We start from the raw sequence: 26,676 nt of genomic DNA, 5'->3' as shown, positions 1-26,676 counted from the left end.
ATGCAGTACTGTGTAGTTATACACGGACCTTTCCTCTGAAGAGCAACAGCCCACTAAAAAGACTTAATTTCATTCTTAAAAAACAGGAGGGAGAGAGGACAATCCTGCTTTTCTTTACGTAGTGCCTTTGTGATTCTTACAGCAGGTTAAGAGTGAAAGCCGGGGGACTAAGCTTGCCTCTGACCTGAACATTTATCTGCTATGGGTATCCCAGTGTTCATGGTAAAGCAGGTGATGGCACTGGATTTTTCAAAAGGATTCAGTTGCATGTTTCCTCCCTGCTTGCAGTAGGGACCTGGATCCCAATCCTTTTCACTGCTTTACGTACCGGTGAGTGGAGGTTTGGCAGAGAGCCGTCCACTCTTGCAGTGGATGGATAGCCTGAACCTCGCTCAGCTGCTGAGTGACAAACGTTTGGCTTGTTTGTCAGACATATGTGCTCAGTAGTTCCAGCTCATTTCCCTGAGAGCAGCTGTCCACATCAAAAAACAGCGAGAATGGAAGCTGTCAATTCTTAATTACTATTGGGTGATGAAGAGACCAAGCTTTGCTGTGGACATGGAAGAGGGATAAAGGTAATTGTTTTAACCTGGGCACGAGTACACACAGCCCTGTGTATCAGTAATGCAGTTTAGAATGCTTACACTTGTGTTGGCATATTCGTCTTCTGTGACTAATGTTGTTTGTTAGGCTTTTTTTTTCCTCTAAATATATAGCAAAGGGAATGGCATTAACTTTCAGTATATGTGCCTGATGTACCTTCTGTTTTTAACGGTTTATGCTCTTGTGATGAACTCTCATCAAATTCTCCTTCAAAACAAAAAAGAAAAATATTTCTATCAAATTAGTACATATCTTTATTATAATATTTTCCAACTCACTCTTATTATACTCATATATGGTGATGTCAGGAGCATAAAGTTATGGGATGACAGCCGGCTAAAATGCTGAAATAAATTCAGATGTTTAAAACAAAAGGTTTAGATTCAAGGCAGTCTCCACCTGAGGCTCACAGCAGGACCTTGCCAGTCTCTTGAACACAAGTCTGCTTTGCTTCTTTGGAAATTGGGAAAGCATCACCTCAGTCTGTGTCAGAGTGACTGTTCACATGCTAGCAGTGCATAACATTTATTCCTATTTCTAAAATGACCATGCAACAGAGATGGGTATCATAATGTTTTGAACTGAATTTTGTAACACGCTGAAAGGAACAAAAGTGAGAAACACTTTTAAAATGTAGCCCTCTGATGTAGAGAATGCTGTGTTCATGCGCAAATGCTATGCAATTCAGTGTAAAGATGCATTAGCAAAACACACTGAAATGTTTTGGCTCTCATTTGCCTTAAGTGGATTTATGCCAGTGGTGAAATTAGTCCCATATTTAGAGTTTACTAACTGGTCACACCTCAAAACACCAATGGGAAGGAGACTTGAAGGTCCATCTACATCGTAGGCAAAACTGCTAGACTAAAGCCTGAGATAATCTTTCATCTTTTCTTTGAACTCCTACTTTTAGTCTATAGGCATTATAATGGAGATAGGATAAAGAAGCAGGCTGTAGATTTGCTTCTCAAATAACCTTCTCACCATAGTGCACATTTGATATAAAAGCCAGTTTTGTTTGGCATTCACTGGGGCTCAACTGCTAACTCGTACTTAATGATTTTAATTGCATTGCATAGAGATTTCACCATGTCCCCTTCCCTAAAGTACATTGTACTACAAAATAAATAATCCACTGCATCAGACATTGCTTTTTTCTTTTTGCATTAGGCATCAGTACTTTTCTGTGAGAGGAAAACCCTGATCCTTAGGCTAAGAAAGTCCCCATGTATATGGCTTACTTCTTGCATCTATGTAAATAACTGCAGGTGTCATGGGCAGAGCAGCAGTATGAAAAAAAGCGAACTAAGCGTGCTGCTGTGACCGACTCGGCAGAGAATCTCTTCAATGATCCTATGTGGAATCAGCAGTGGTATCTGGTAAGAATTTGCCTTATTGTGGATTTCAGTTGTGCCATCAGCTGTACTGTTTTATTGTTAACAGAGGTGTGGATAATAGAACACAATGTACTAGCTAAAATCTACCTTTGTTATAGCTTAAAAGTGTATGTCATCATCATGTAAGAATTTCATTATCATGTCTGAATCTGGGTGCATGTTCCTTCATTAAAACTGACAGTGTGGAGAGCATACTCCACGAGAAAGCAAAAGCATGCGTGCACATGCAACAGGCACCTTGAACCTCTTGGTTCAAGGATTCTAGGACGTAAGTAGAAGAGACTCTGTGTAGATCACGTGTTCAAAACCTTAAGAAAAAGAAGTTTCCTGACCTCTCTAATTGAATATGACAATGCAGAAATACAGTTAATCACATATTTTGTACAATTTCTTTTGAGAATCTGTATTTCCTCAAGGCATCTCACTGTACTTTCAGTCTAGATGTCAGTGCTTTCACTCTGAATGGGGATAGGCTAAAAGATGTATAGCAAGAAAAATGTTCAAAGTACAAACACAGCCCAAGTGACTAGAAGTCACTTTATTTATTCTCTTCATTTCAGTTTAGAGAAACCTGACCAAACACTAGGCTTTCTTCCCTTTGGACTAGAAAAAGCAAATTATAAAACACATAGCATAAAATAATCCCTTGAAGATTACTGCAGACTTCTTTTCAACATGGAAAATGGTTATCTTTAGGAATTTTTCTTTTCTTTGAAGCTGAAAAAGTGATTGCTTGTTTGCCCTCTTTCAGTAGGAAGCAGGAGATATCCAAGATATCTGTAATGGACAAAAGCAAAAACACCCAGAGATCAAGAAATATATATATATGTTTATATATTTATATATATATATATATATTACTTGATCTCTGTGTGTTTATATATATATATAGTGTGTTTATATATATACATAGTGAAAAAAGAGAAGTCCTGGTCTCTAAGAGACACAGGTCCACTTCCCACCTTCCTGTGATTTGCACTCCTCTTCCCTCCAGTTTACCCATATGAGAAACAGAAAGCACAGTGCTTACTCTTGTTTGAAGTACACATTGATTTTTTTCCAACTAAATGCACCAGTTTCTTCCTAAATGCTATCCTTGCCTTGTAGTAAATTACTTATTATCTGATTAATGACACCAGTTTCTAACTTTCATTCTGCGTGCCCTCAACCAACACCAGGAAAAAATGTTTTTTTTATGGATTCTAAAGAACAAAACTTGAAACCTCAAAAATTCTCTCAATAGCAGCAGTCAGAAAAGGAAGTAAAAAGTGAAAGAATTGACATGACATATTTCTTCCTCTGAGCCCCATATTTTGCCCAGTATTCTTTAGGAAACAAACAAATTGAAAACCTGTGATCAACTAAGTTAGTATGCACAGGAAAACACAAAGTGCTGGGTTTTATGTCTGTTTTTATAGTGTAATAAGTGAAACTTCAAAATTCGATGTCTGTACTGCACATTTAATATTAGTGAGGAAAAATGTCCTGCTTAGGAGATGCTCTTCTGAGAGTACTTCCACTTGCTGTGGAAGGAAAGTTCTAGATGAATCACGCTTCCATCTGATTTACCACAGGAGCAGTAAAGAGGGTAGTAAACAGAAAGTTGTGATTCAGCACAGTTGTTCCTAGCCAAACAACTGCCTTAATTGTTTTAGCCATTAATTATTCTGCACTGGCTAACTTGAATGTCAAAGGAGAAAACACGTTTGGAGAAAATACAGCTTACTGTGCTGTGGGCTACTCACTGTCATCTCATAAAGAGGTAATGAACTGTTAGTAGGTCTGCTTATAAACTCAGTGTTCCAAGGATCATGGCTACGTCTCTACCATTACCATCTTTCTGTTGCATACCTCCAATAAATAGAACATGCTTTTTATTCAGAAGTGGAAGCCTTAGGCGACTAGGGTGCTGTCTTTTGGTGTTACGGGTATTTGAACAAACTCATTTTTGTTTTATTTTTTCAAAGTTTGAACAAAATATACAAATCCAGCCTGAAAAGGTTTGAGGAACCTTTAGAATGGGTCTTTGAATCTGTGTGCAAGTGGATGCAAATATTAACACATTTGTAATCCATTCTGTTCCTCAGCAAGATACAAGAATAACTCCATCTCTTCCCAAACTGGATCTCCATGTTATTCCTGTATGGCAAAAGGGAATTACAGGCAAGGGTGTTGTCATCACAGTATTAGATGATGGCTTGGAGTGGAATCACACTGACATCTACGCCAACTATGTAAGTTCAGGCATTAGATTGCTATGGAGTAAGTTAACTAACTGTAAATTTGATATGCAGACAATCTTGCTGTCTTGCTGTTTGTTCTGCAAGGTAGCTACTACATTACAGAGAATGAAATGTTTGCCACAGGCATAATTTGGAGCCTGGACTGTGTCACAGGAAGTTGAATGATATTTAGCAAAGGTAACTTCTGTTTTTCTCAGTGGATTTAGTTGTGTACATGCTTGTATACAGTGGTTTAATGCTGAATTATTAAAGCTCCATGAAAAATTTATGGAATTGTTAATGTTCATCAAATTCTATGCACTTGATTGCTGTCAGCATGAAACACACCAAATAAATAAATACAGGCTCTAGAACCCATTTTGTTATACATTTGAAAACCTATTTCCGAGTTGTCCCAATTAATTCTGTTTTTTAAATGCAGGATCCAAAGGCAAGTTATGATTTCAATGACAACGACCACGATCCATTTCCTAGATATGACCCAACAAACGAAAACAAGTGAGTAACCTCCCAGTTGTGTGAAGAGAACAAAACAGTGCAGTACTTTCTGTGTTATAACATGTGAATGTGGAAGTATCTGTGACCAGTGTTAGAATTATATATGAAAGGAAAATTTGTGCTTTGGAATCAGAGAGTGGTCGAGGGTGGAAGGAATCTCTGATACAATTTGCTCCAAGCCCTGCTCTATCAGGTACCCCTTGAGATAGTTGCCCAGGACTGTGGCCAAAAGGCTTTTTGAGTGCTCCATGGATGGAGATTCTTCAGCCTTTCATCAATTCATGCTGGTGTTTAGGTAACACTCACAGTAAAAAAGTGTTTCCTAGTGCTCAGACAGAACTTCAGTGTTTTCATTCACACTAACATTTTTACAGACACTCGAAATTAAAGAAGTTAAGTTTTCACATCATGATTTTCTCCATATCATAGTATGTGTAAGGTCTGGTATATTTCTGTAAAGTGAACAGAACAATCTCTCCATATCCCCTTGTGATTTTGTAGAATAATATCTACCTAAGCAGATTTTTACTTTCCCTCCTTTGCACTGGGAATCTTAAAATGCATCACTTATGAAGGACTCTGTAAGATACTGCTTCTTAGAGGAATCTGCAAACCTGTCCAAAAAATCTCATCCCACCTGGTCATTTTTTCTGTAGCTTAGGACACAGTTTGTGATTTTGGCAGTACCTTCTGGACTAATAGCATGTATTCTAGCTCAGTGCAGATGGGCACAGGTGCAGTCATGTTTCTGACTTCATCCTCTTGTATTACTGTGACTCTGAAGAAGGTTATGTTCACTTCCTAGAAAATCTTTCATGTAAAAGGTGTCTGGAAGCATTGTAGTTTGGTTTTGGCCTGAGTGTCTTCCAGGTGATAGCTTGGGAAGTTTCAAAAGGTTTGAACACAGGCACCAGCCAGTTTGTTTCATGGACTTGTGTGTCTTAGAAGGAGTAGGGAATTTTCTTGATCTATCCCCTCTGGTACTCAGCAAGACATCACAGCAGATCTGTCACACCTGGGAGTATTCATAGTATCTCTGTGAAGGTTTTGTCTTCCAGAAGGAGAACAGAGAGGAACTGTTTAAAAGCTGGTGGACATAATAAGTGAATTTATTAAACCAATTGAGATGCCACTGTTCCATGAAGATGCAGTGAGAAACGAAAGCACTTGTTCTTCATTGTCTGTCAAACAGTATGATAGCATCCACAACAACATAAATCATGGTGTGGGGGAAAAAGCAGTCAATCAATGGATAAATGTCCAATGAACAAGGCATTTGAAAAATGATATTTCTACTTTACAACAGCGTTATTTAAGAGCAGGAGCACATTATCCTCTTGCTCTGATTACATTATCTCTTATATCTACCTGTATTATCCCTAATCTTTATTAATAAGTAAATGGAACCCAGCCCAGAAGCATTCAAACAGTTATTTGAATATCAATCTGCAGTATTAAATAATGAAACTCTTCTACAAATACGTTTACCTGAAGATTTTCTGTATCAATGAATAAGGAATTGCCTATGGAAAAAAGAAAAAGAAAAAAAAAAGCATAGTATGTACATAGTTACAAGAAAAATTTAGCAGTGGTGAAGATGCTTTGGAGGCTAACTTTCTTAAATCCTAAATAAAGACAGTCCTTAGGAAAAGGCTATCTAAAAGTGTGGTAAAAAAGAGTCTCACTCGTGTTTTGTTGTGAAAAAGATTAACATCATAGCGCCATAATTTTACACTGTTATGCTCTGCTAAAATAAGGGTAACTAATAGGTCAGTGAGGCTTAGATTGGTTATTTGTCATCTTGTCGTGATGATTATTTGACCATTATACTGTCTGAAGTCTCAGGAAAACAGATATTTTTGTCTAATGTGAATATAACTCCAAAGCTATTCAATAGCTACATTAAATTAAGTTCAAGACACCCACCACATCAAGAAAGTCACTGATGAGTTTTTGTACAAGTTATGTGAAAGTGTCTAGGTTATGAGAGGTCATTTACTCTTGCTATATTTATCCAGGCATGGAACACGGTGTGCGGGAGAAATTGCCATGCAAGCCAACAATAGAAAATGTGGAGTTGGAGTAGCCTACAATTCTAAAGTTGGAGGTAAGAAACCAAGAATAGTTAGATGTCTGGTGTGGATGGAAGCATCACTCTTGCAGTTATAGGCTACAGGATAGAGTGAAACTGTTTCTTAAATTCCAGCATATTTTCTGCATTCTGCTTTTCACTTTGGTATAGGTAGATTACATAATATGTAGAAAGAAAATAATAACAAGAAAATAATAATATGGATGGTACAAACAACCCAGAGATAAGACTGTATCTTTAAAAGAATGTACTTCTTACAGCTGGTTATCTTGGGAGAAGATGCCATGGGGGAGGAGAAGAATTTGAGCAGAACAGACTAAAATATATCCAAATTTATACCCACCTTTGCTTACAGCATATTATTTCCATCTACACAGTTATGTTCAAAAAAAGTCATGTCAGTCCAGATACTCATAGTGCTGTGGTTAATATCATAAATTAATTTTGAAAATAGGTATTTATGCTTGTCCATCAGTATTTTCATTTTTTGAAGAGGTGATTAAAAGTTTAATCCATTAGTGATTTATGTGATAGTTATGATCAGAGTATCAATGGTAAATGGTTATTTAGCACAGAGGAAGATACTTGTTACAGTCCTGATTTTTCCATTACTCCATTTTTCCTTTTAAACAAAGGGATGCTAAGTGGCAATTGACACCTTCAACTGCCATTTCCACCATTTTAGTCTATATTCATAGGTTCCCATTTACTCTGCTGAGCTGTCACAGATGTCAGCTTTGCAGTCTACCTTTGCCACAATGCATTATGCTGTCATGCTCTGTTTAAATAAAATATCTCACTCACACGATGAAGATGCCAGATTTTCAAAGCAAGACAAAATGGATGAAGCTGCAGTGATGTCTGAACTCCTGCTGTGCCACTATTTTAAGGTACTTGCATCTACGCAGAAGGTTTTTTCACAGTTTTCATTTGCAAATGCATATTAAGGAAAGCAGTCTAGCACTCCAAATCCCAGAAATCCATTTGTGCCTGGACAAGGAAGGAGAAAATTAAGAAAGTTGAAATGAATTGTAAGCTGTAAGCTGGTGTGTATGACTACCCTGATTATGCTAGGGATGTAACAAAAACTCGTTCAAAGAGCAATAGAAGATAAGAGGAGTCTTCAAAGGATTAGCTAAATTTGGAATTTGCTCTGGCTGGTCACTGGAAGGCTTTTTTTGAAATGGGAGCTATGCAGGATTTATTTCTTTACAGGATTTTATTTTTTTTCTTTTTAAGTGCATGAAATGATGCGTTTCACACTTCAATTTGACATTAGTTCAGGATGGCTTCTGTAAGCAGTTATTTTCTTGTATCACTTGCCACGCTGCATGAATTCAGTGGTTCAGAGCCACTGCATTGTCTCTGAAAGTCAGGGATATATGCTTTAGAGAAAGAAACTGACACTTGGAGTATGTTGCTCTCTGACCTTCCACTGCAGAGATTGCTTTAACATTGTCTTAATGTTACTAACTACAAATACTAACCAACAATCTTGGCTGTTCTAATTTGCCATGTTAATGTATGGCCCTGTTCTGAAATCTGCACAAGTTTTTTCAAGACCTTGTGTCTGTTAAACCCACAGGCTTTTCTGTGTATGGTGTGGAGCAAATGCTTACTAATGTCAATTTTAAAAGTGAAAACTTTCAGTTTCTTTTAACATGAACCTCTTTCTTTGAATAGTGCTGAGTAATGTGCGTGTATTTGAAGTAAAGCAGGGTTTATATATCTTCATGCACATCTAACCATCACACCACACTACAGTATTTCTCTGGCGCTACCATGGAAATCAAATGATGAAGAAGCTCCATTTTACAAAGGACTGGGCTGAGAGTCCCCACATAGTGATATGTTGCTAAAAATAGCCTTCTGCCATGCAAATGTGTCTATGTCTCTGAAATTACCTTGGGCTTTGCCTGCTTTTCAATTTGTGGGACTGATGATGAGAGAAGGCACGCGGAAGAATGTATGCAAGAGCAGATCACTGGAATCTGCTTAAGGAAACATTACTGCAGTCAAATCTCTGGGTTGGCTTAAACATGCAGCATTTCTGGAGATTATAAAGACAAGACAATGATTTATTTTTTCTTGAGCCTTTTTTATCAGTGTGTTATCAGTGATCTTGTTTTATTCCTTGCTACATTATTTATCAGCTGTGTTGGCTTGGTCTTATTTGGGAAATATCTGTATACCGTTCTCTGCATTCCCACTATCTCATGATGTGTTACAACTCAGTGCCCGAAGCTTTCAGTCATTTTCACACGGGTAGATCTTTTCTCACAACACACTGCTATGACTGAATCTCACAATTCTAAGCCACCTGAAATAGGAGTGTTCAAAACGTTACAAGCTTAAACTTCTGGAGGGTAAGTGGTATGTTTAGAATCTGAGGCATAGGATATACCTTGATTCTTTTCTCTGCTCTATGAGTGATAGTGGTATCAGTGGTGGAGCAAATTAACTCCCTTGTCATTTTTCGCCGCTTATTAATATGAAATGACCATAGAATCATAAAATCATTTGAGTTGGAAGGAAGCATAAAGCTCACCCAGCCCCAGTTGCATGCCATGGGCAGGGCTGCCCTCTACCAGCTCAGGCTGCCCAGGGCTCTATCCAGCCTGGCCTCCAGGGATGGGGCACCACAGCTTATCTGGGCAGCTGTGCCAGGGCCTCACTGCCCTCTGTGTAAAGGATTCCCCCCTCACATCTAACCTAAATATTTCCTCTTTTAGTTTAAACTAATTCCCTCTTGTCCTATCACAACCAGAATGTGTAAAAAGTCGTTCTCCCTCCTGTTTGTAAGTCCCCCTTGTAAACATTATTAAATAATAAAGCTCAGATTTCTCACAGATGATTTTAGGAGTTTTACGGTTCAGCTGTGTGCGCAAAGTTATGCTTTTTTAATGCTTAGTAGCGAAAAGGAAGAAAGAGACACACAGATGCAAGAGGAAGAATTTTTTTCTTTTTCATTTTTCTAGAACAGTCACATTCTTCTTGACGTGTTTTGGAAAAATCCCCATTTAGTGGAAAATACTAGAAAATGAGTACACAGAATTCTATAGTACTCATACTGCTGTAATATAAGCTCAGCAGGTTCAGGAGAATATTTATTCCTTGAAAATGGGCTGAGTCCTGACTCCTGTAGCTCGTTTATTGCTACTGTTGCTGGGAGAGGCATACCAGAGTAGGAAGGTTGCCAGGCTGCTGCTGTTTCTGTCCTCATCCAGCCCTGGATGGTGGCAGCAATCCTATTGCAGGTCTAGAGTTTGCAGAGCAAGAGATCCAGTACAGATGAGCCACTGTCTGCTGCTGAATTTTAAGTACCACTGATCTCAGGCTTGCTCTGAAGATTAGATCATGCAGTTCCTAATAAAATGTTAATGGCTAGATATCTCTAGTCTCTCTGGATTGCTCACAGTGGGAAAAAAATATAGTAGTAAAACAGCAAAGAGATTTTTTATTTTTTTGTCATAAAGAATGAAGAACTGGTGAAATAGGATCACAAAGACAGCACAAGCTTAATAGCAGAGAGAACTGTGTGCATCAGTCAGCACAGTCATAATTAACTCTTAAAAATAGTGTTGGTAAAACCTATGTAGTTTTCATGATACAATGGCCATTTCAGGAAAAAAAGTCTTTTGCAGATTTAGTAGGAAAAGAGTGAAGTCAAAAAAAGCTCAATGTAATAGCAAGAAAACAGGTACACTAATGTCATCTTCTTGCCTTTCTGCAAGAAGAGAGAAAGAAGTCAGTAAGGTGCAATCAAGATTTTAGTTGTTGTTGTTTGTTGGTTTTTTAATTTTTGATGTGCATAGAGAACCCCAAGCTCTGCAGAAAGGGTAAGTGTGCTGTTTCACACTGACCTGGTTATTATTTAGATGAATAGCAATAGGCTATGGCACAGTAGTGGTGCAGTAGTTTTAGATTAATTTTGCTGTTCAGGTAACAAAGGGGAAGAGGAAAAGAGAAAGTAAATACCATCTGCTTGTTTTCCTGTGTTAAGGTATACGCATGCTGGACGGAATAGTCACCGATGCTATTGAAGCCAGTTCAATTGGTTTCAATCCAGAACACGTGGATATTTACAGTGCAAGCTGGGGCCCGAATGATGACGGTAAAACTGTTGAGGGACCTGGGAGACTGGCACAGAAAGCTTTTGAGTATGGGATAGAACAGGTATGATACTTAAAATACAATAAAATGTGTCAGAGGACAGAAATTTAAAATGGTTTGTCTCAGGCTGGGTATGAAAATGATTTGTGCTCTATTCACATAACTGAAAAGGAGAACAGAAATTTTAATAGTCCTGGTCAGAAATTACTAGCTAGAACATGACTTTCAAAAAGGTGCCATTAGAGCCTTCTTAAGCTTGTTGTAGCCGGTATTCTCCACAGATAAGCTTTCTTCTTCCATCCTTACTTCTGCTGCCTCTATCTCACCCTACCCCCACCCTTCTCTGCTGCTTGTTTTGCACTGAACAGTAATTGGATTTCTTCACTGAAAGCCTATAAAAATTTAATACAAAATTTCTGCTTCATGAATATTTTGCTGTATGAAATACTGATGCATTTTAGCGCCCTGTAGATGGGTTTGTATTGTGTTAGTTGCATTAGCTTATAAATAAATGCATATCACGTTCCAATTAAAGTGACGACAGTAAAAAAGCATAATGAAGAGTAATGGAAGCAGTGGTTTTATAAGCTGGTGTCTTTTTTTTGCTATGCTTTTTTGATCTCATTGGATGATAAGTGGGATACTAACAGAGCTACTGGGAATCTATCAAAAAACTGCTCTTGCTCTTGCCAGTGAGGTGAAAAGATATCTAAAGATGGACAGGCACTAATATAGAAAAGAAATGTGAATCAGAGTCAAGAAAGGAGGAAAATGAAGAATGCATGAAGGACAAGAGCAGAGCAAAAAAGGATATTGGAAACAAAGCAGACAGGAAAGAAGAAAAAAGGCAAGTCTGACAAGTGATGCACTCTGAGGGAAGAGTGGAGGTTGAGGAATGGGTTTATGATAACGAGCATCTCAGCCAGATGTGCAAGGCAAGAAAAGAGGGATAGCGAAAAGCAGTAGTTAGGGAACCAGTGTTCAATGATTCTACTTGGGAAAAAAAAAAAAAAAAAGTTATTTGGTTAAGAATATTCTTTTTTATTTTTATCTTATTTTATTTTCCCCCAACTTGTTTTGTTTAATGAGGGGATCAAATTTACCCATTAATTTGTCAGGCTTCTTCTGGCAAGGATCTGAATGTTCTCCATTCCCCATCAAGTCACATAGAGATGAGGCTGCCAACAAGTTAAGTTTAATCCCTGACTCCTTTATTGCTGGCCCAGTAAAGCACTTAGGCATGTGTATAGCCATAAGCATCTGTGAGCTGTTAGGAGCACTCCAACAGAAATAAATCACCTGTTTACATATATAATTGCCTTTCTGGACTGAAGCCTTGATTGTCAAAATAAAATATTATCTCATTTTATGTAACTGATGTCTGTTGTCCTGCATATTTTTGCAATTGTATCAAAAAGAATGTGGCTTTTTGTTTTGTTTTGTTTTCTTTATTTTTAATGTTTTAAGTGCTACAAATGTCACTCAGTGCTTGCATGAATCTCATCTTAGTGGGGATGTATTTCAAGTGCAGTTTCCAGTGAATATAAATACATTAATAAAGAATAAAGCACAAACTTTAGCTCCTCATATGAAATGTATTTTCTCTCCTGGAGGACTGTCGCAGAATAAGACTGAATTAAATAGCTGGTGTATACTTTCTCTGTGATAGCTGTGATGGTTCACATGGTGCTGCAGCACTCTGTTGTCAGCTGTCAGGATCAGTTGTTAGCTGATGGTACCTTATTACACACTGAGGCCCAAGCAGTGAGTGAGAGTGACTGCATCCTGAGATTGCTGGTGCTGGTTCATGGATTTGTAAGAGAAGGGAGGGTTTTCAGCCAGATGCGCTTACTGGTTTTCTGTTTTTCAGCAAGTGAGTGCTAACAATGAAGGACTTCATTATAAAATAAAATAAAATAAAATAAAATAAAATAAAATAAAATAAAATAAAATAAAATAAAATAAAATAAATTGTTGGAAGAGTCAGATTATGTATATCATTTTCATTGGTTACCCACAATTCAAGTGCAAGTGAAATAACTCCTGATGAACTATAAAGGGGAAGGGGGAGGAAAGGGGAGGAAAGAAAAGGGAAGGGAAAGGAAAAAGGAAAGGAAAATAGGAGGGGAGAGGAAAGGAGAGAAGGGGAGGGGAAACGGAAAAGTGAAAGGGAAAATGAAAGAGAAAAGGAAAAGTGAAAAAGGAAACAGGAAAGGAAAAAAAAAAGTGTTTTTCCTACAAATGTTCAACACTATACACAGTCAAGTGGGAAAAAGTTACCCACTGATCTGTTTTTAACATTAATGCCTATTTTGAGGAAAATTATTGTCCCTGGACACTAAACATAGAGTAGTCAAACTAAAAGACACAGACAAATTAATGATGTACTATAGGATCTGACATAAAATACCTCAAGTAGCCTTTTTTTTCTATGTTTTCTATGATATTTATAGAAGATTGTGCATTTCTACCTGAAAATGTTAGATGTGTTAGGGTCTCGTGTTAGAGACAAGAGGAGTTGTTAAGAATGTACTGTGATGACTGAAATCTTTTTTATAACCTTTCATTTCCTCTAGGGCCGAAATGGAAAAGGCTCCATTTTTGTGTGGGCTTCAGGGAATGGAGGTCGTCAGGGTGACAACTGTGATTGTGATGGTTACACTGATAGTATCTACACTATCTCCATTAGCAGTGCTTCTCAGCAAGGCCTTTCTCCCTGGTATGCAGAGAAGTGCTCTTCAACTCTGGCCACAGCATACAGCAGTGGGGATTATACTGACCAAAGAATTGTAGGTTATTTTTACCAGATTCAGAACAAACATAAAAATGTTTTATATGTGTAACTAACGAATTAGAGTTCTTACATGCTTTGTTTCTTCTGCTTGCTTTTCATGTGCTTTACATGGTTAGCGATTTCATTTTTAGACAGTAGGGGGTTTGTAGTCCAAAAATATGTTTGCATTCCCAAACATCTTCTACTGTAAAACATTGGCTGATTGTTGCATTTAAATTAGCATGCTGAAATCTTCTGACATTTGAGTGTGACAGTGGTCTCTGCATGAAGGTGGTTCCATTCATCATAAAGAGAGACTTAGAGAATATGCGAAAAGAACTTGTGCCCATATGATATAGTGCCTCTGTACATGTTCTCACTCTAACACTTTCTGTAAGGCTTTTAGCCCCTCAGTTCCTGCTAATGACAGCAACAGTGGTGCTTGCAGACCTATAAATGGTACCCAGTAAGTGAACAAATTGGCCTGTACCTTCATCAACTGTGCAAGAAGTAACTTGTACTAAAGAAATTTGCTGTGATAAAATAATGCTGAAGAACCTATGATTTTTTTTCAGCTCTAGTTGATGGTAATTTTAGAATGAATGATATGGATGGAGATTAAAGCAATGTCATTGCAAATTAGCTGAGGAACTGATACTTCCTAAGAGATTACTCTTCAGACAGGAGTTGTAAAGGTCTCAATGTTCCCCCTTTCTGTTTCTAGAGATTCATGGGCAGATGAGTTTGGTATTTAATTGCCAAATAAAGCACGTGTTTCATTGCAAATTATAGTTCTTCTGCTGAAGAGGGAGCAGAACACTAATACTAATCCTATGAGTAATTTTCTAGCAAGCAGTAATTTTAAATGTTCTAGGCCCAACACAATGATCTGTTTTCATGATTCACCAGTAAGCCTGAAACACTTATTGTGAAACTTTAGAATAAAAAAATATGTTCAGTGTGGGAGTATTTTGTTCTAACACAAACCATTTTGATACAAAAAATACAGTTGAAGTAAAAATTGTAGAATGAAACATGAACCAATTTAAACATCCCTCCTTTTGCTGGTAAAAAACGTATAAATACACACCAAATGAAAAATACGTGGTTACATTTCTGAGTGTGGGTATGACAGTATTTACAACTGTTTACTTATGCTGTTTTTTGTTGTTTTTTTGTAAGACAAGTGCTGATCTTCACAATGAATGTACAGAGACTCACACTGGGACCTCTGCATCTGCACCATTGGCAGCAGGAATTTTTGCTCTTGCTCTGGAAGCAAAGTAAGATGTCACAAAATTACAGCTGAAATGGTTCCCTACTGTCTTCCCACAAACACTGCCTATTTCAAAACTAAACCATATCACATTGCAGCTCCTCTTTTTGTCAGTCAGTCTTGCTCAACCTGATGACAAAACTAAACAGCTTTCTGCCCCAACACCTGTCAGCAAATCGGAACCTACATAAGTAACATGTAATGACCAAGGAATTTTAGTCCATTTAGTGTATTGGTGATAATTGTTTACTGAGTCAATCTGCAGCACTTAAAGGCAGTGAGGCTGTACTTCTGTTAAGAGAACATAATTTGAAGATGATAGAATGCAGGAGTATGAGTGAAGTGTTTAATCAATGTGCAGAATCTTTCCTGGCAGTGATGAGACATATAATTGTAGGTACACAAGCTCGATTTTCAAAGCAGGCAGAGAACAGATATGTTCAGACCGTGCAGGCCTGATAGTTAGATAGTATGACTTGGAGGTGGGGGTAAAGAATAGGACAGGACAAGAAAGGCAATGGCCTTTTCACTTCACGTGTTAAGGTGTAGGCTTAGCACTTGAATAGTACTTGTTTGGCTCCATATTCTATTGCATACTCCTTTGATGATGTAAGCTAGGACCATATTTTAATGATTGCAGTGTAATCACAGATAGATAGAATCAAATGCCCAGTGAATATTCATACCCAGCTTCTATAAAGACTGGTGGGAAATACTGATTTTGCTGGATAAATTTAAATGCCTAAGGGGTTTGGAGTGATTGGAGTCTAATCTTTCTAGATAACCAGTTCTCAATTTATGTAGAAATCTTGTCTACCCAAAGTATTGTCAGAATAAGCATTCACTGTCTTTTTTTTTTTTTTTTTTTTTTTTTTTAAATAATTCAGTACTAGGTACATTTCAAAAACTTTATATTGGAAAATAATAACTAAGAGAAAAGCAATAGTTAGTACCAAAACAATTAACCAGGATCATTTTCTCAACAGCCCAAATCTAACGTGGAGGGATATGCAGCACTTGGTAGTGTGGACCTCAGAATATGATCCTCTGGCTGGCAATCCAGGATGGAAGAAGAATGGGGCAGGACTAATGGTGAACAGCCGATTTGGATTTGGACTACTCAATGCAAATGCATTGGTAGATTTAGCTGATCCCAGAAGATGGAAAGGTGTACCAGAAAAGAGAGAGTGTATTGTCAAAGACAAAAGCTTTGAACCAAGGTAAGATGTTAGCAGTAGTTAGGCTTGTGTCTTGGTAAAGTGTGAAAGATAGTATTGCACACAGATTGCTCTAAAACAAATTGAAATTAAGATGTCTCTCTTGATTCATTTGGTCTTGCCCAGCTGCATTCCCCAGGGATAGGAAAGCAACATTTGTTTGTTTGCTATTTTTTAGTGTGAAACTAATTAAAATAATTAGTGTGAGTCCTCACATAGACTAAGATCACTGTGTGATCCATGTGTAGGTGAATAATGCTATGAGACCAAACCTGATCAAATGAGAGTGTTTAGACTACAATTAGTGGATGAAGAAAAAGATACCAAATTTTGCAGTTTTAAAAAGGAACATCTGTAATCAGTCTTAGCAACTCTTCTCATGTGACATGCATAATGTGTGTTGAAACCAGGGTGATGTACTTAGCTTTAGTCCCATCTACAGCACTGCTCTTATGAAACATAAGTGTCTCTAGGGTCTACTGAAAAGAGTTACAAGCCATAATCACTAATGACTGCAGCACAGTATGCCTCAACTGAGCTCAATGTACAGGTAGGTTATATCAGAAGTCAGTAACCTGGTTAATCAATAAGAGCTTTCTTTTTTTCTACCTGTTCATATGTAAGTTTGTTCTATGGAATAAATACGGTATTTCAAAGATAGAAATTATATTGTGAGTGCACTAAAAATCTCTCTGTAGAAATGGATTGCAGTGTTTTGGATTGTCACTGCTTGGTAACCTTACTATTTATGTTATTTTACTATCAATTTGTTTTTATGAGGCCTCTCCCTTCCTCAGAGTGTTGATCTAGTACTGATGTATGTTGTCTTTGCTGTTCATGTATTTTTATTTCAGTCCTCTTTGTTACATTATAAGACAAAGATCCAATATTCTGACTTCTGAATTATTTCTTTGGAGATTTGGCTACCACATTCTCATTACTAGTAATGGAAATTGTGCAGAGAATGCTGCACATAGTGCTCTGAGAATGTGCAGGATAAATAAGGCTTTTATTCTAGAGAAGGCATTAACTACAAAAGTTTAAAAGCGCTAAGGTTCCTGCAGTGTTTAACTCCATGTGAACTGTTTGGATGTTTCAGTGAGGCAACTATGTCTAGGTCTGATTAAATTATGTGGTGTATCTGACTGCAGAGACTTATTTTTATAGTTTCTGTGGGACAGCAAAGTGCTGAGAGAAATTCAGTTATCCAGGGTGGGTTGCAGAACACTGGCTTATGCTGTGCCCCCATTCTGGAACGACCACTAAATTCATCCCCTACACTTCACATATGAATTCAGAATCAAATATTTCTGTAAATAAAACTTCTGTAATTTTGCCAGATTATTAAGAGCAAATGAGGAGGTCATCATTGAAATTCCCACAAAAGCCTGCGAGGGTCAAGAGAACTCAATTGCATCTCTGGAGCATGTGCAGCTTGAAGCAACAATTGAATACTCCCGGAGAGGAGATCTTCACGTCACTCTGGTGTCTCCGTCAGGTATGCATTAGAAACTACCTGCATGTTCTTTGTGGATTAAAAATACATAATTACACAAATCTAGTCACAGTGAAGAGAGGAGTGTGAGAACAAAGCATCCAGGAAATAAAGGAACTGGTTATCTGAATCCCTTTTTCATTCTTCTGTTCTGGCTTATTTTTGCAAGAAGATGAGTGTAAATCATGCTTTAGAGATGAAGGCACTATTTCTAGTATGTTGCCTTCAAGCAACAGGACCTGTAAAAATTGAGAGCCCCTGGTGGTATCAAATTATAGTTTAATAATACTTATCAACCTTACTGTGATTTAATGGCTTGATGGAAAACTGAGGAAATCTGGCTCCCTAGATTTCACCTAAGAGTGTCTCCCCACTGGTGTATGTAAAAAAAAACACCAGTATGTCTTTGTTTGACACCTTAGTACGACTGTACAAAAGGTACTACAATATGGCAAGCTATCCTTGTGGTACATTGAAATAACATCACGAGAGGAAGAAAAATAAAGGAGAATGAGTATAAACAACTTCGTTGAAAGTATGATCTTTAATATCTTCAGCTGATATTATTCAAAAACAAAAGAAAACAAAAGAATTTAAATATCAGGCTATTCTAGTAATTCACAGAATCTCTTCTGCTGCAGAATTGTTTTGTGAAGCACAGCATTTTTGTAACAGAATAACAATACAAATACATTTCACCCTTTTGGAGTTCCAAACTGTAATGGTTTATATTCACTCACCAAAAAATATATAATGATAAATTCAGGGTGAGGCCTTGGTGCATACGGCATAAGCTCATTTGTTGAAGTAACCAGTAGTCAGAAATAGCACATTCCACACTCTCCAAGCCACTGCTGAATAGTGTTTTTTTCAGGTTACCTTTACATTACATAGCTTGCAAGCAAACAGTGTAAAAATTGAAGGGGAAACATATGAACAGTCTCTACTGTTGATCTTGCACTAACACAGGGACCAGCACTGTCTTACTGGCTGAGAGAGAGAGAGATAAATCTCCCAATGGCTTTAAGAACTGGGATTTCATGTCTGTGCACACATGGGGAGAGAATCCAACAGGCACTTGGGTGTTAAGGATTACTGATGTGGTAAGTATGTCTGCATGCTGACCAGCTAAGTTTGAAAGCTAACACATCACTAACCATATCACAACCACTACCAAATATGTTGAATACTGAGTGTGCATTAAGCAAGCTGTAACAAGAGTTCATTTAAACAAAGCATCCCTTGGATTAAAGATTAAAGGTTCTTCAGAGCCAGAGAAAAAAAGACAGTCAGATTTTCTTGTTCTCACATGAATGCAATGCACTATACTCATTTCATTGACATGTACCTGTCAAAAGAAATTTTTATGCCAGTTTTTCTCACATTATATGTCACCGAAAGAAATCACTTCTTCATATAATTTTCTGTGATTCATGGTGTTAAGTATGTAATCAAATTTGCATATGATTAACTGCAAATTAGTTCTTTTGTTCAGAAAAGCACACAAGATATACCTAGTCTCTTCTTGGTACACAGACATAATTGTCATTAACTCAAAACCTTCTGAGTTAATGAATTTCTGGTGACCTTAGGGAGCTATTCTGTTATATATCTTCCCCCTAACCTCTTTCTCAAGAGTAATGACTTCTGAAATGCCTATAATGACTAAAGCCAAGAAATCTACAGATATAAAATAAGTAAGTTTATTAAAACCATGTGGGAATATGAACTGCAACAGTGAGACACCAGAAGAGAGATGTTTGATAGGCAGCTGAAAAATCATTCTTTTCAAAGTAAGAGTAAGAGCTCACTCATCTCTGGAGAATTTCATTGAAACTGTCTGTTAATCAGCTTGTCCTTAGGGATCAGATCATGCAAGAAACTGAATGCTTCCTATCAGACACTGAGTCTCCAACCCTTATTGGCCTCAAATTGTAAATATGGGTTTAACACTGAACAGATGGACAAGGCAGTAGAAGTAAATATTATTGACAACTGGATAGTGTTAATACTGTAGGCTTATGGATAAACCCATGGTTACAGATGTCCTGCTCTTTGTAACTAAAATAATGCATTTTTCTAGAAGAATCCTAAGAAGGCCATTTTGTTTTTGATTCTCTCTCATTTTCCAATTGCAACGGGTTCCTGAAACCTACAGTACAGTGAACTTTTGTCCACAATAAATAATGTGCTTAGAGTTTTGTGGTTCCAGAAATAGGTTTTCCCATTAATGACTAATTGGAATAACGGATCATCATGCAGTTACTGATAATTGTGTTGTCATATAACTTTCATATATAAACTTTGGTATAAACTTTCTATAATGAAGAGGAGCTTCAGTGGCTCTGCTCATCCACTAAATAAACAAGAAAAATTCTGAAAGAAGCTTTGGAAAAATAAAATGTAATTGTTTTCTGTACTTGTCTCTCTGCTTTTTAAAGATCAGTCAAAACTAATGTACAAAGCGTTTGTTTCTTGTTTCTATAAGCTGTCATTCAGAACACTGTCGTACATCACTGCAGAATGTTATTCCAAACATTTTGTAGCCAACTTTTTAAAGAAAATTGCCATTTTGGTGACTTAGTGAACTAACATTAATGATACAAAGTACTGATTCAGTAACTTTAGTATTGTTATGAAATTCCATTGATGCTTATCCCACTTTCTGATAAGTTCTGTCCCCAACGTGTCAGTCTTTTGGGGCTTACAAACAATGGTCTAAATTTATATGTTGGAAGAGTCATTATTTTATTTTAGTGAATTCTCACTGCTTTATGATCTGTCTATTCCTCTTACGTTCTGAGAACCTATGCTAATGCTGTCTTGTCCTTTAGTCCAAAAGAATACAAAATGAAGGAAGGATTGTAAATTGGAAATTGATTTTGCATGGCACTGATACCCAGCCTGAGCATATGAAACAGCCACGTGTATACACATCTTACAATGCGGTACAAAATGACAGAAGAGGAGTGGAGAAGATGACAGACCTTGTAGAGGTAGTGTCTCATTAATTCTTTTTTTTATGCATTTTCAAATTCGTAAGAAAATTAAAGTGTTTTGTTTTGGTTTGTTTTGTTTTGTTTGTTTGTTTGTTTGTTTGATTTGGGTTTTTTTTGTAGAGGAAAAACATATTCTACATTTATTTCCTCTTGCTACAGATTGTTTGTGAGTTGTGCAAGCATTGCAATTTTGTCAGCATGTCAACGACTGATACTTTTATTAGTCTTGAGGATTTTTTTAGACTAACACCTAACAGTTTTAGTATGGAAAGAGGATGCTGATACTAAAGATTTGAACTCAACAGCGTATGCAATTGAATGGTACAGGAGGGAGGAATGCACAATTTTTGTAATTCTAGTTAGAATGAGTGTTGAATCCCAGAAGAATCTGCTGATATGTCTTTAGGGAGTTTTGAAGCACGTTTGTTATATAATATATCGCAAAAGTCAGGACAGTTCAGACAGTTCAGTCAATGAGCTGCCAGCTCCTTTTTCACCCCTTCTTAACTTTGAGACAGAGTTCTTATGGAAAATAAATGTATTTGAGGCTTCTGAGAATAGCAGTGGGTTTCTGGATGCAAATGATCACAATACTCTGAAAGTAGTGCCTTCTCTTATTTCAGAGGAAATGATAACAGATACAAAGACTAAAATAACACTGTTTGATGGAGCACATTCTCTGCTACAAAACACTATTTTTCAACACAGTCACCACCAATAGGTGTGCATTTTTTGCCAATGATAAACAAGAGCTCATTAAAATCTGCATCAGCAGAAGTGAACCACTGTTTCACAGCTGCTATGACAGCATTGTTGCTTGTAATGTGTTGCTCACACAGTCCATCTTACATCAGCCAAAAGAAGTGCAAGTCAGAAGGCACCATATCAAGACTGTACAGTGGATGTGGTACACAGTTCAAACAAGACTGGCAACATGCTCCATAGTCTTCAAACTGCCTCTGATGTAGTGGGCAAACTTCATAGAAGAGGTGTTATTTTTGAAGTAGTCCTTGTACCAGTGATTATGTCAATGTCTTCTGAATACTTAATTTATTACATCCCATCTATTCATCTCCCCTTTAAGTAATTAGAATGTACATAATGTATAAAGAGATTAAACTTCTTCAGTGAGGTTACAAAGAAGATTGATGGACTTTAAATACATAAAATTAAGTGTCCATAGTGTGGCAGACAAAATAAAATAAAGTAAAACAAAATTGGAAAAAAATACAACTGGATTCGAGTAGTTTTGTAGGAGAAACTTGGTGGAAACGTATAAAAATCAGCTCAAGATGAAGTGAATCTTTCAGTATAAAAACATGCAGCCTCATACTACAGCATTTGAGGCAAAGGAAACAGTGTTCAAATGAGACTGCATCACTGATTTCTCTTTACATCTGTACTTAGCACTATTCTTCTAGAATTTACTAAGGTACATGTCATGGCCTCAGATTAGCCAAAGTTCACTGTCTTCTCAGGTGAGAACATCTGTGGAGCAGATAACATGGAAGCATTAGTTCAATCCTTTCCACAAGGGTATGTAGCACATTTGGAGTCTCTATCACCACGATGTGTACTTCCTCCAGATGAATAGCCATGGAAATGTCTCCCACAGCACAGCCAGGCGTATTTTTGAGACTGAGAAAAATGTCACTGTAAAATTACAAGTCGCATCCTTCCACTGTGGGATCTGAGCAACTTCATAACCTGTAGGGAGATTTGATTCTTTATGCAATAAAGTCCTTTTGATAGTCCTTTTTAACATGTAGTGATTTAGTTTTTTTCTAGATGTTAGTGGCTCCTAACTGACAAAAATAGCATCTACACACATGTACGTGAAAATTACTAATAGAGCAAATCTTAATCCAGTTTTGTATTGATGCTTAACCACTTTTATGCTGATCTGCTTTCCAGGACCGCACCACACAGGAGAACTTGAGTGAAAAAAACAAAGTAACGCAAGATATCAGTAGCAGCAGTAACAAAGCAGAAGATAAGTTCCCATCAGAGGCTATGCTGCATTTACTGCAAAGTGCTTTTAGCAGACAGATGGCTCAGAAGCGACTGCCAAAGAAGACTGCAAGTGAGAAGCTGAGTATTCCATATGAACACTTCTATCAAGCCCTCGAAAAATTAAACAAGCCCTCACAGCTAAAAGACTCAGAAGAAAGTCTGTACAGCGACTATGTTGATCTTTTTTACAATGCCAAACCATACAAGCATAGAGATGACAGACTGCTGCAAGCCTTGGTTGATATTATAAATGAAGGAAACTAAACTATAGAATATGACACTGAGTTGGAAATATTCATTCTCCCACCCCACCTCCAGTTTTTTGGGTTTTTCTTCAGAACTCTATTGTATGCTCTAGTTGTGTGATTGCTGCTTTGATTGCTTCGTATTTAACACAAACATCAAGGAAGGAAAAAACAAATGTGGGAGGATAAGGCAGTAAGCTGATGCTTTTTAGTAATAGCTTTTTTTCACAGACTTTCTTCATTACCATCAGAGTAGATTTGCCCCCTCAGGCATGAAATGCAGCAGTATTCCCTTGAAAATACTAATGCTCTATTTTAAACAATTTTCATGTTACTTATTCTTCCACCCTACTCCCTTAGCCTGCAGTAGGATTCACAACCTGAATTGCCAAGCAGTTTTGAACGCAACTGCCGAAGCTATGGGGAGATACTCTCATCTCTGTATTTGTAATGAGTAGTGCAGTCTTTCTTATATTTGGCATTTACTGTAGATTTAACACCTGCAGCAAGTACCTCTTCCCTCATAGTATTTTATTTTATTTTATTTTATTTTATTTTATTTTATTTTATTTTATTTTATTTTATTTTATTTTATTTTATTTTATTTTATTTTATTTTATTTCTGAACAACAATGCACTCTTACCCTTCTGTACTCCTGTAAAGGAGCAGTTGGGAAACTGGAATTGAATTGGAGCATCACTGAAGTTATTAATGGTTTAGACTAGAGACAGTCATATTCTAACATAAAAGAGCTCCAAACAATGCATTCCAGACCATGGGGATTCTCACCACCTAACTTAAACTGCCTAAATGAAGTGCCTGAATTATGAGCTTAGTTTTTCTAGGCTGTATGTAGCTAATGAAGACAGATAGCACTTAAGAGCACTTGACTAGATTTTGCACTGGTTCAGAATTACATGATATGGAGTACCTATCTATTTTTATTGACTACGTGAACTTTGAAGAACCAGCCTCCTGCCTTTGGAGCTTCTGTCAGATTTCTAAAGTTAAGTAACATAAATGCCTCCTGAGATGTCTACATCCGCAGCAGCCAGGACAACAAAGCTGGGATCGTTTTGTCCCATCCTTAACCTGTGATCATAGTGATATAGAAAGGAACACTGTACCATCAAAGTCCATTTAAAAAGAAGTGTCCAGTGAATTAAAGCACCTCCCAAATATCTAGGAAGTTAAGGCAAAATGAATGGAGGGAGATGTAATTGAAAAAAAAAAACAAACAACAAAAAACCACAAAAACAAAAACCAGAAGAAGGGAGTCATAAATAGAGGGAACTACAGAATGGGATGTGGAGGAGAGAGAGGAAAGGAAGAAGAATGTGCAGGAGTAGGGAACAAAGCAGTGTCAGCAGCAAGGACAGCCTGCTGCCTACCTGCAGCAGTGATAGGAAAATAAAAATGAAAAGATAATAAAGGAAAATACATAGTGGTGAGGCTCCTTCGGAGTATAATTGCAAGTAGTGAAGGGAGAAGCAGATTGGTCAGAAAGACCTAGTAACCTTTCCAAAGTGGAAAAAATTATATGTGCTATCATATACAGTAGAATGGTATGAATGGCAGCATATTAGACACGTTTTCCACCTGTACTTCTTTAAAGTCAGAATGATGACAGAAATAATATTTTGCAGTTCATAATTTAAACAAACAAACACCAACAAACAAACAAAAACCCACCAACAAACAGTGCAGTGCTGGATGCTCAGAAATCTACTACAAGGAAATGAAAGCTCCTAGTGTCTTGTTGCAGTGCTAAAGATAATCCAAACAAGTGCTGACTAGGTTTTACTTTTTCTCTCTCTGTTGTCTGCTGTAGAAATGTAGACTGGAAGTATTTTCCAAACATTCTAGAAAAATGTGTTCCTCCTTTATTGTCTGTTTCTTAAAATGATCCAAGTGTCTCTAAAAGAGGAGTTTAACATTGTGTTCATATTTCGTCTGTTTGGATAGAGATTTTTCAGATTTCACACTAAATTCTGTAATCACTGCTTAAAGGTAACTTTGAAAATTATCTTAGTGAACTTAAGATGTAAAAACCTTTGCTATGATTTTAGTGGTTTCATGTCTACCTGTGGCTCAGTCTGTGTTTTTGCTAGCTTTAGATAGATGTAGCTTAGTTGATTTGAAGAATTCTTCCATATTTCTATCCATACTTCAAAGACAACAACTGCAAAAGTAAATGTCTCTTACACTGATGTTGCTTACTCTCTACTAAGACATTTGAATGGAAGGAGAAGTGAAAAAAAGCTAATTGTTTGCAATGAGAGCTTTTTTATGTTGTCCCTTTAAAACACAAGCTTTCTGGTGATACGTAACTACTGAACAAGCAGAATGTTAAAATTTCTAATTGCTGCTTCTGGAGGAGTTAGTGAGAGCACTAACTTGTACCTACTAAGATTCAGTAGTCAGAACTGGGAGTGCAATGACTACAATTATAATCCCATTTGGTGATAATGGACCACTTTTGACCCTGTGCAGAGGCTATCAGAAAGCAGTGATTTTAGCCAGTTGTCAATTAAGTATGTTAAAGTGAGGAAAGTACCACAGACACTCAAATCAGTTCTTTATAAAAAAAACAAAGTTTTCAGATTTAAACGGGTGGAAAACACAGGACTCTCCTTTGTATTGAGATAGATTCCTATGTTGTAGCCAAAGTTTCATCAGAGGACAACTTTGAAGTCTCACTTTTGAATGTTTCCAACCCAGACTAGGTTGTATGGGAGTAAATTATTTTTATTGTTAGTCTTTCCTTGGTGCCTGTGTGGGTTTTGTGAAAAAAATGTCGAAGGAAAAAAAAAAATGTTTTCTCTCAGAATTTTAAATTATATTTTCTTTACAGGCATTTATATTGTAGCAAAGATTTTATTGAACAGACAGAATTTTAAAAGGCATAATAAATTATATTGAAGAACCAGATTTTTCTTGGGGAAGAGACAATTTCATCCAATAAAGGTATTTTTTAAAAGGCATGTTCCAACAGCAACTGCAATATGTATGTGATGTGATGTTAAAAGTTGTCTAATAGTAGCATAATACAGTGTGTTAGCAGAGCTCAGAGTGTGTGGTCTTAACATTTGTAAAGAAAACAAAAAGGTCACATCAAACCACTGACTTAAAATGACAAGGAAATACAGTTTAGAGTTGAAAGCATTGGTATTAGAAGTAATAATGAGTTGGGTGCAGAAAGTGTGTCCTTACTTGAGTAAGAATGCTGCAGAGGATTTCTCCATAACGAGAAACGCTGCACCTTTCACGTCTGTGACTGGAGTGAGGATCGCTGCTTGATGGCGGTGGCAGAAGTGCTCATTCACATGCGCCAGAAAGACAAAATTCTGCATGTTTCACATATAGATGTGTCACAAGCACTAAAATGAAATAGTACAGAAGAATTGGTCATGGAGTCAAATTAAATTTACATCTTCTTTTTCTCAACAATAAAAGGTGTATTTGTTTTCTCGCTACACACATTTCAACACAGTAAGAAAAAAGCCCTTAACATACTATCAATCATATAGAGAAGCAGTAGAGACCTGTTCTTCAGAGGATGCTGCTTCCTGGCCCTGACAGCTCTGTGCTAATGCCCAGATAGGTGCAGTTTTCTCCACCAAAGACCTTTATGTGAGGACATTGTGCTGGGGCAAGCTCTGCATGGAGAGGAATAAGTTTTGGCTTTCAAAAGCTTTGCCAGCTGTGGGG

At 37.2% G+C, this 26,676-nt stretch overlaps 1 protein-coding gene across 1 annotated transcript in view; it reads left to right on the top strand.

Annotated features, from left to right (window-relative positions):
• Nucleotides 1-26,030, top strand: part of PCSK1 (proprotein convertase subtilisin/kexin type 1) — a 30,162-nt gene extending 4,132 nt beyond the window's left edge. The window contains exons 3-14 of the mRNA XM_072359529.1: nucleotides 1,872-1,982; nucleotides 4,088-4,234; nucleotides 4,665-4,741; nucleotides 6,760-6,848; nucleotides 10,837-11,009; nucleotides 13,523-13,735; nucleotides 14,902-15,002; nucleotides 15,982-16,215; nucleotides 17,553-17,710; nucleotides 18,677-18,810; nucleotides 20,542-20,703; nucleotides 22,621-26,030. Coding sequence (XP_072215630.1) covers nucleotides 1,872-1,982; nucleotides 4,088-4,234; nucleotides 4,665-4,741; nucleotides 6,760-6,848; nucleotides 10,837-11,009; nucleotides 13,523-13,735; nucleotides 14,902-15,002; nucleotides 15,982-16,215; nucleotides 17,553-17,710; nucleotides 18,677-18,810; nucleotides 20,542-20,703; nucleotides 22,621-22,983 — 1,962 coding nt within the window. The 3' untranslated portion in view covers nucleotides 22,984-26,030. The remainder of the gene's footprint in view (nucleotides 1-1,871; nucleotides 1,983-4,087; nucleotides 4,235-4,664; nucleotides 4,742-6,759; nucleotides 6,849-10,836; nucleotides 11,010-13,522; nucleotides 13,736-14,901; nucleotides 15,003-15,981; nucleotides 16,216-17,552; nucleotides 17,711-18,676; nucleotides 18,811-20,541; nucleotides 20,704-22,620) is intronic.
• Nucleotides 26,031-26,676: the final 646 nt, after the last annotated feature.

Source organism: Excalfactoria chinensis, chromosome Z (genome assembly GCF_039878825.1).
Source record: "Excalfactoria chinensis isolate bCotChi1 chromosome Z, bCotChi1.hap2, whole genome shotgun sequence".
Taxonomy (NCBI): domain Eukaryota; kingdom Metazoa; phylum Chordata; class Aves; order Galliformes; family Phasianidae; genus Excalfactoria; species Excalfactoria chinensis.
The sequence above is the reverse complement of the archived record's forward strand: the minus strand, read 5'-3'. Positions and strand labels throughout refer to the sequence as shown.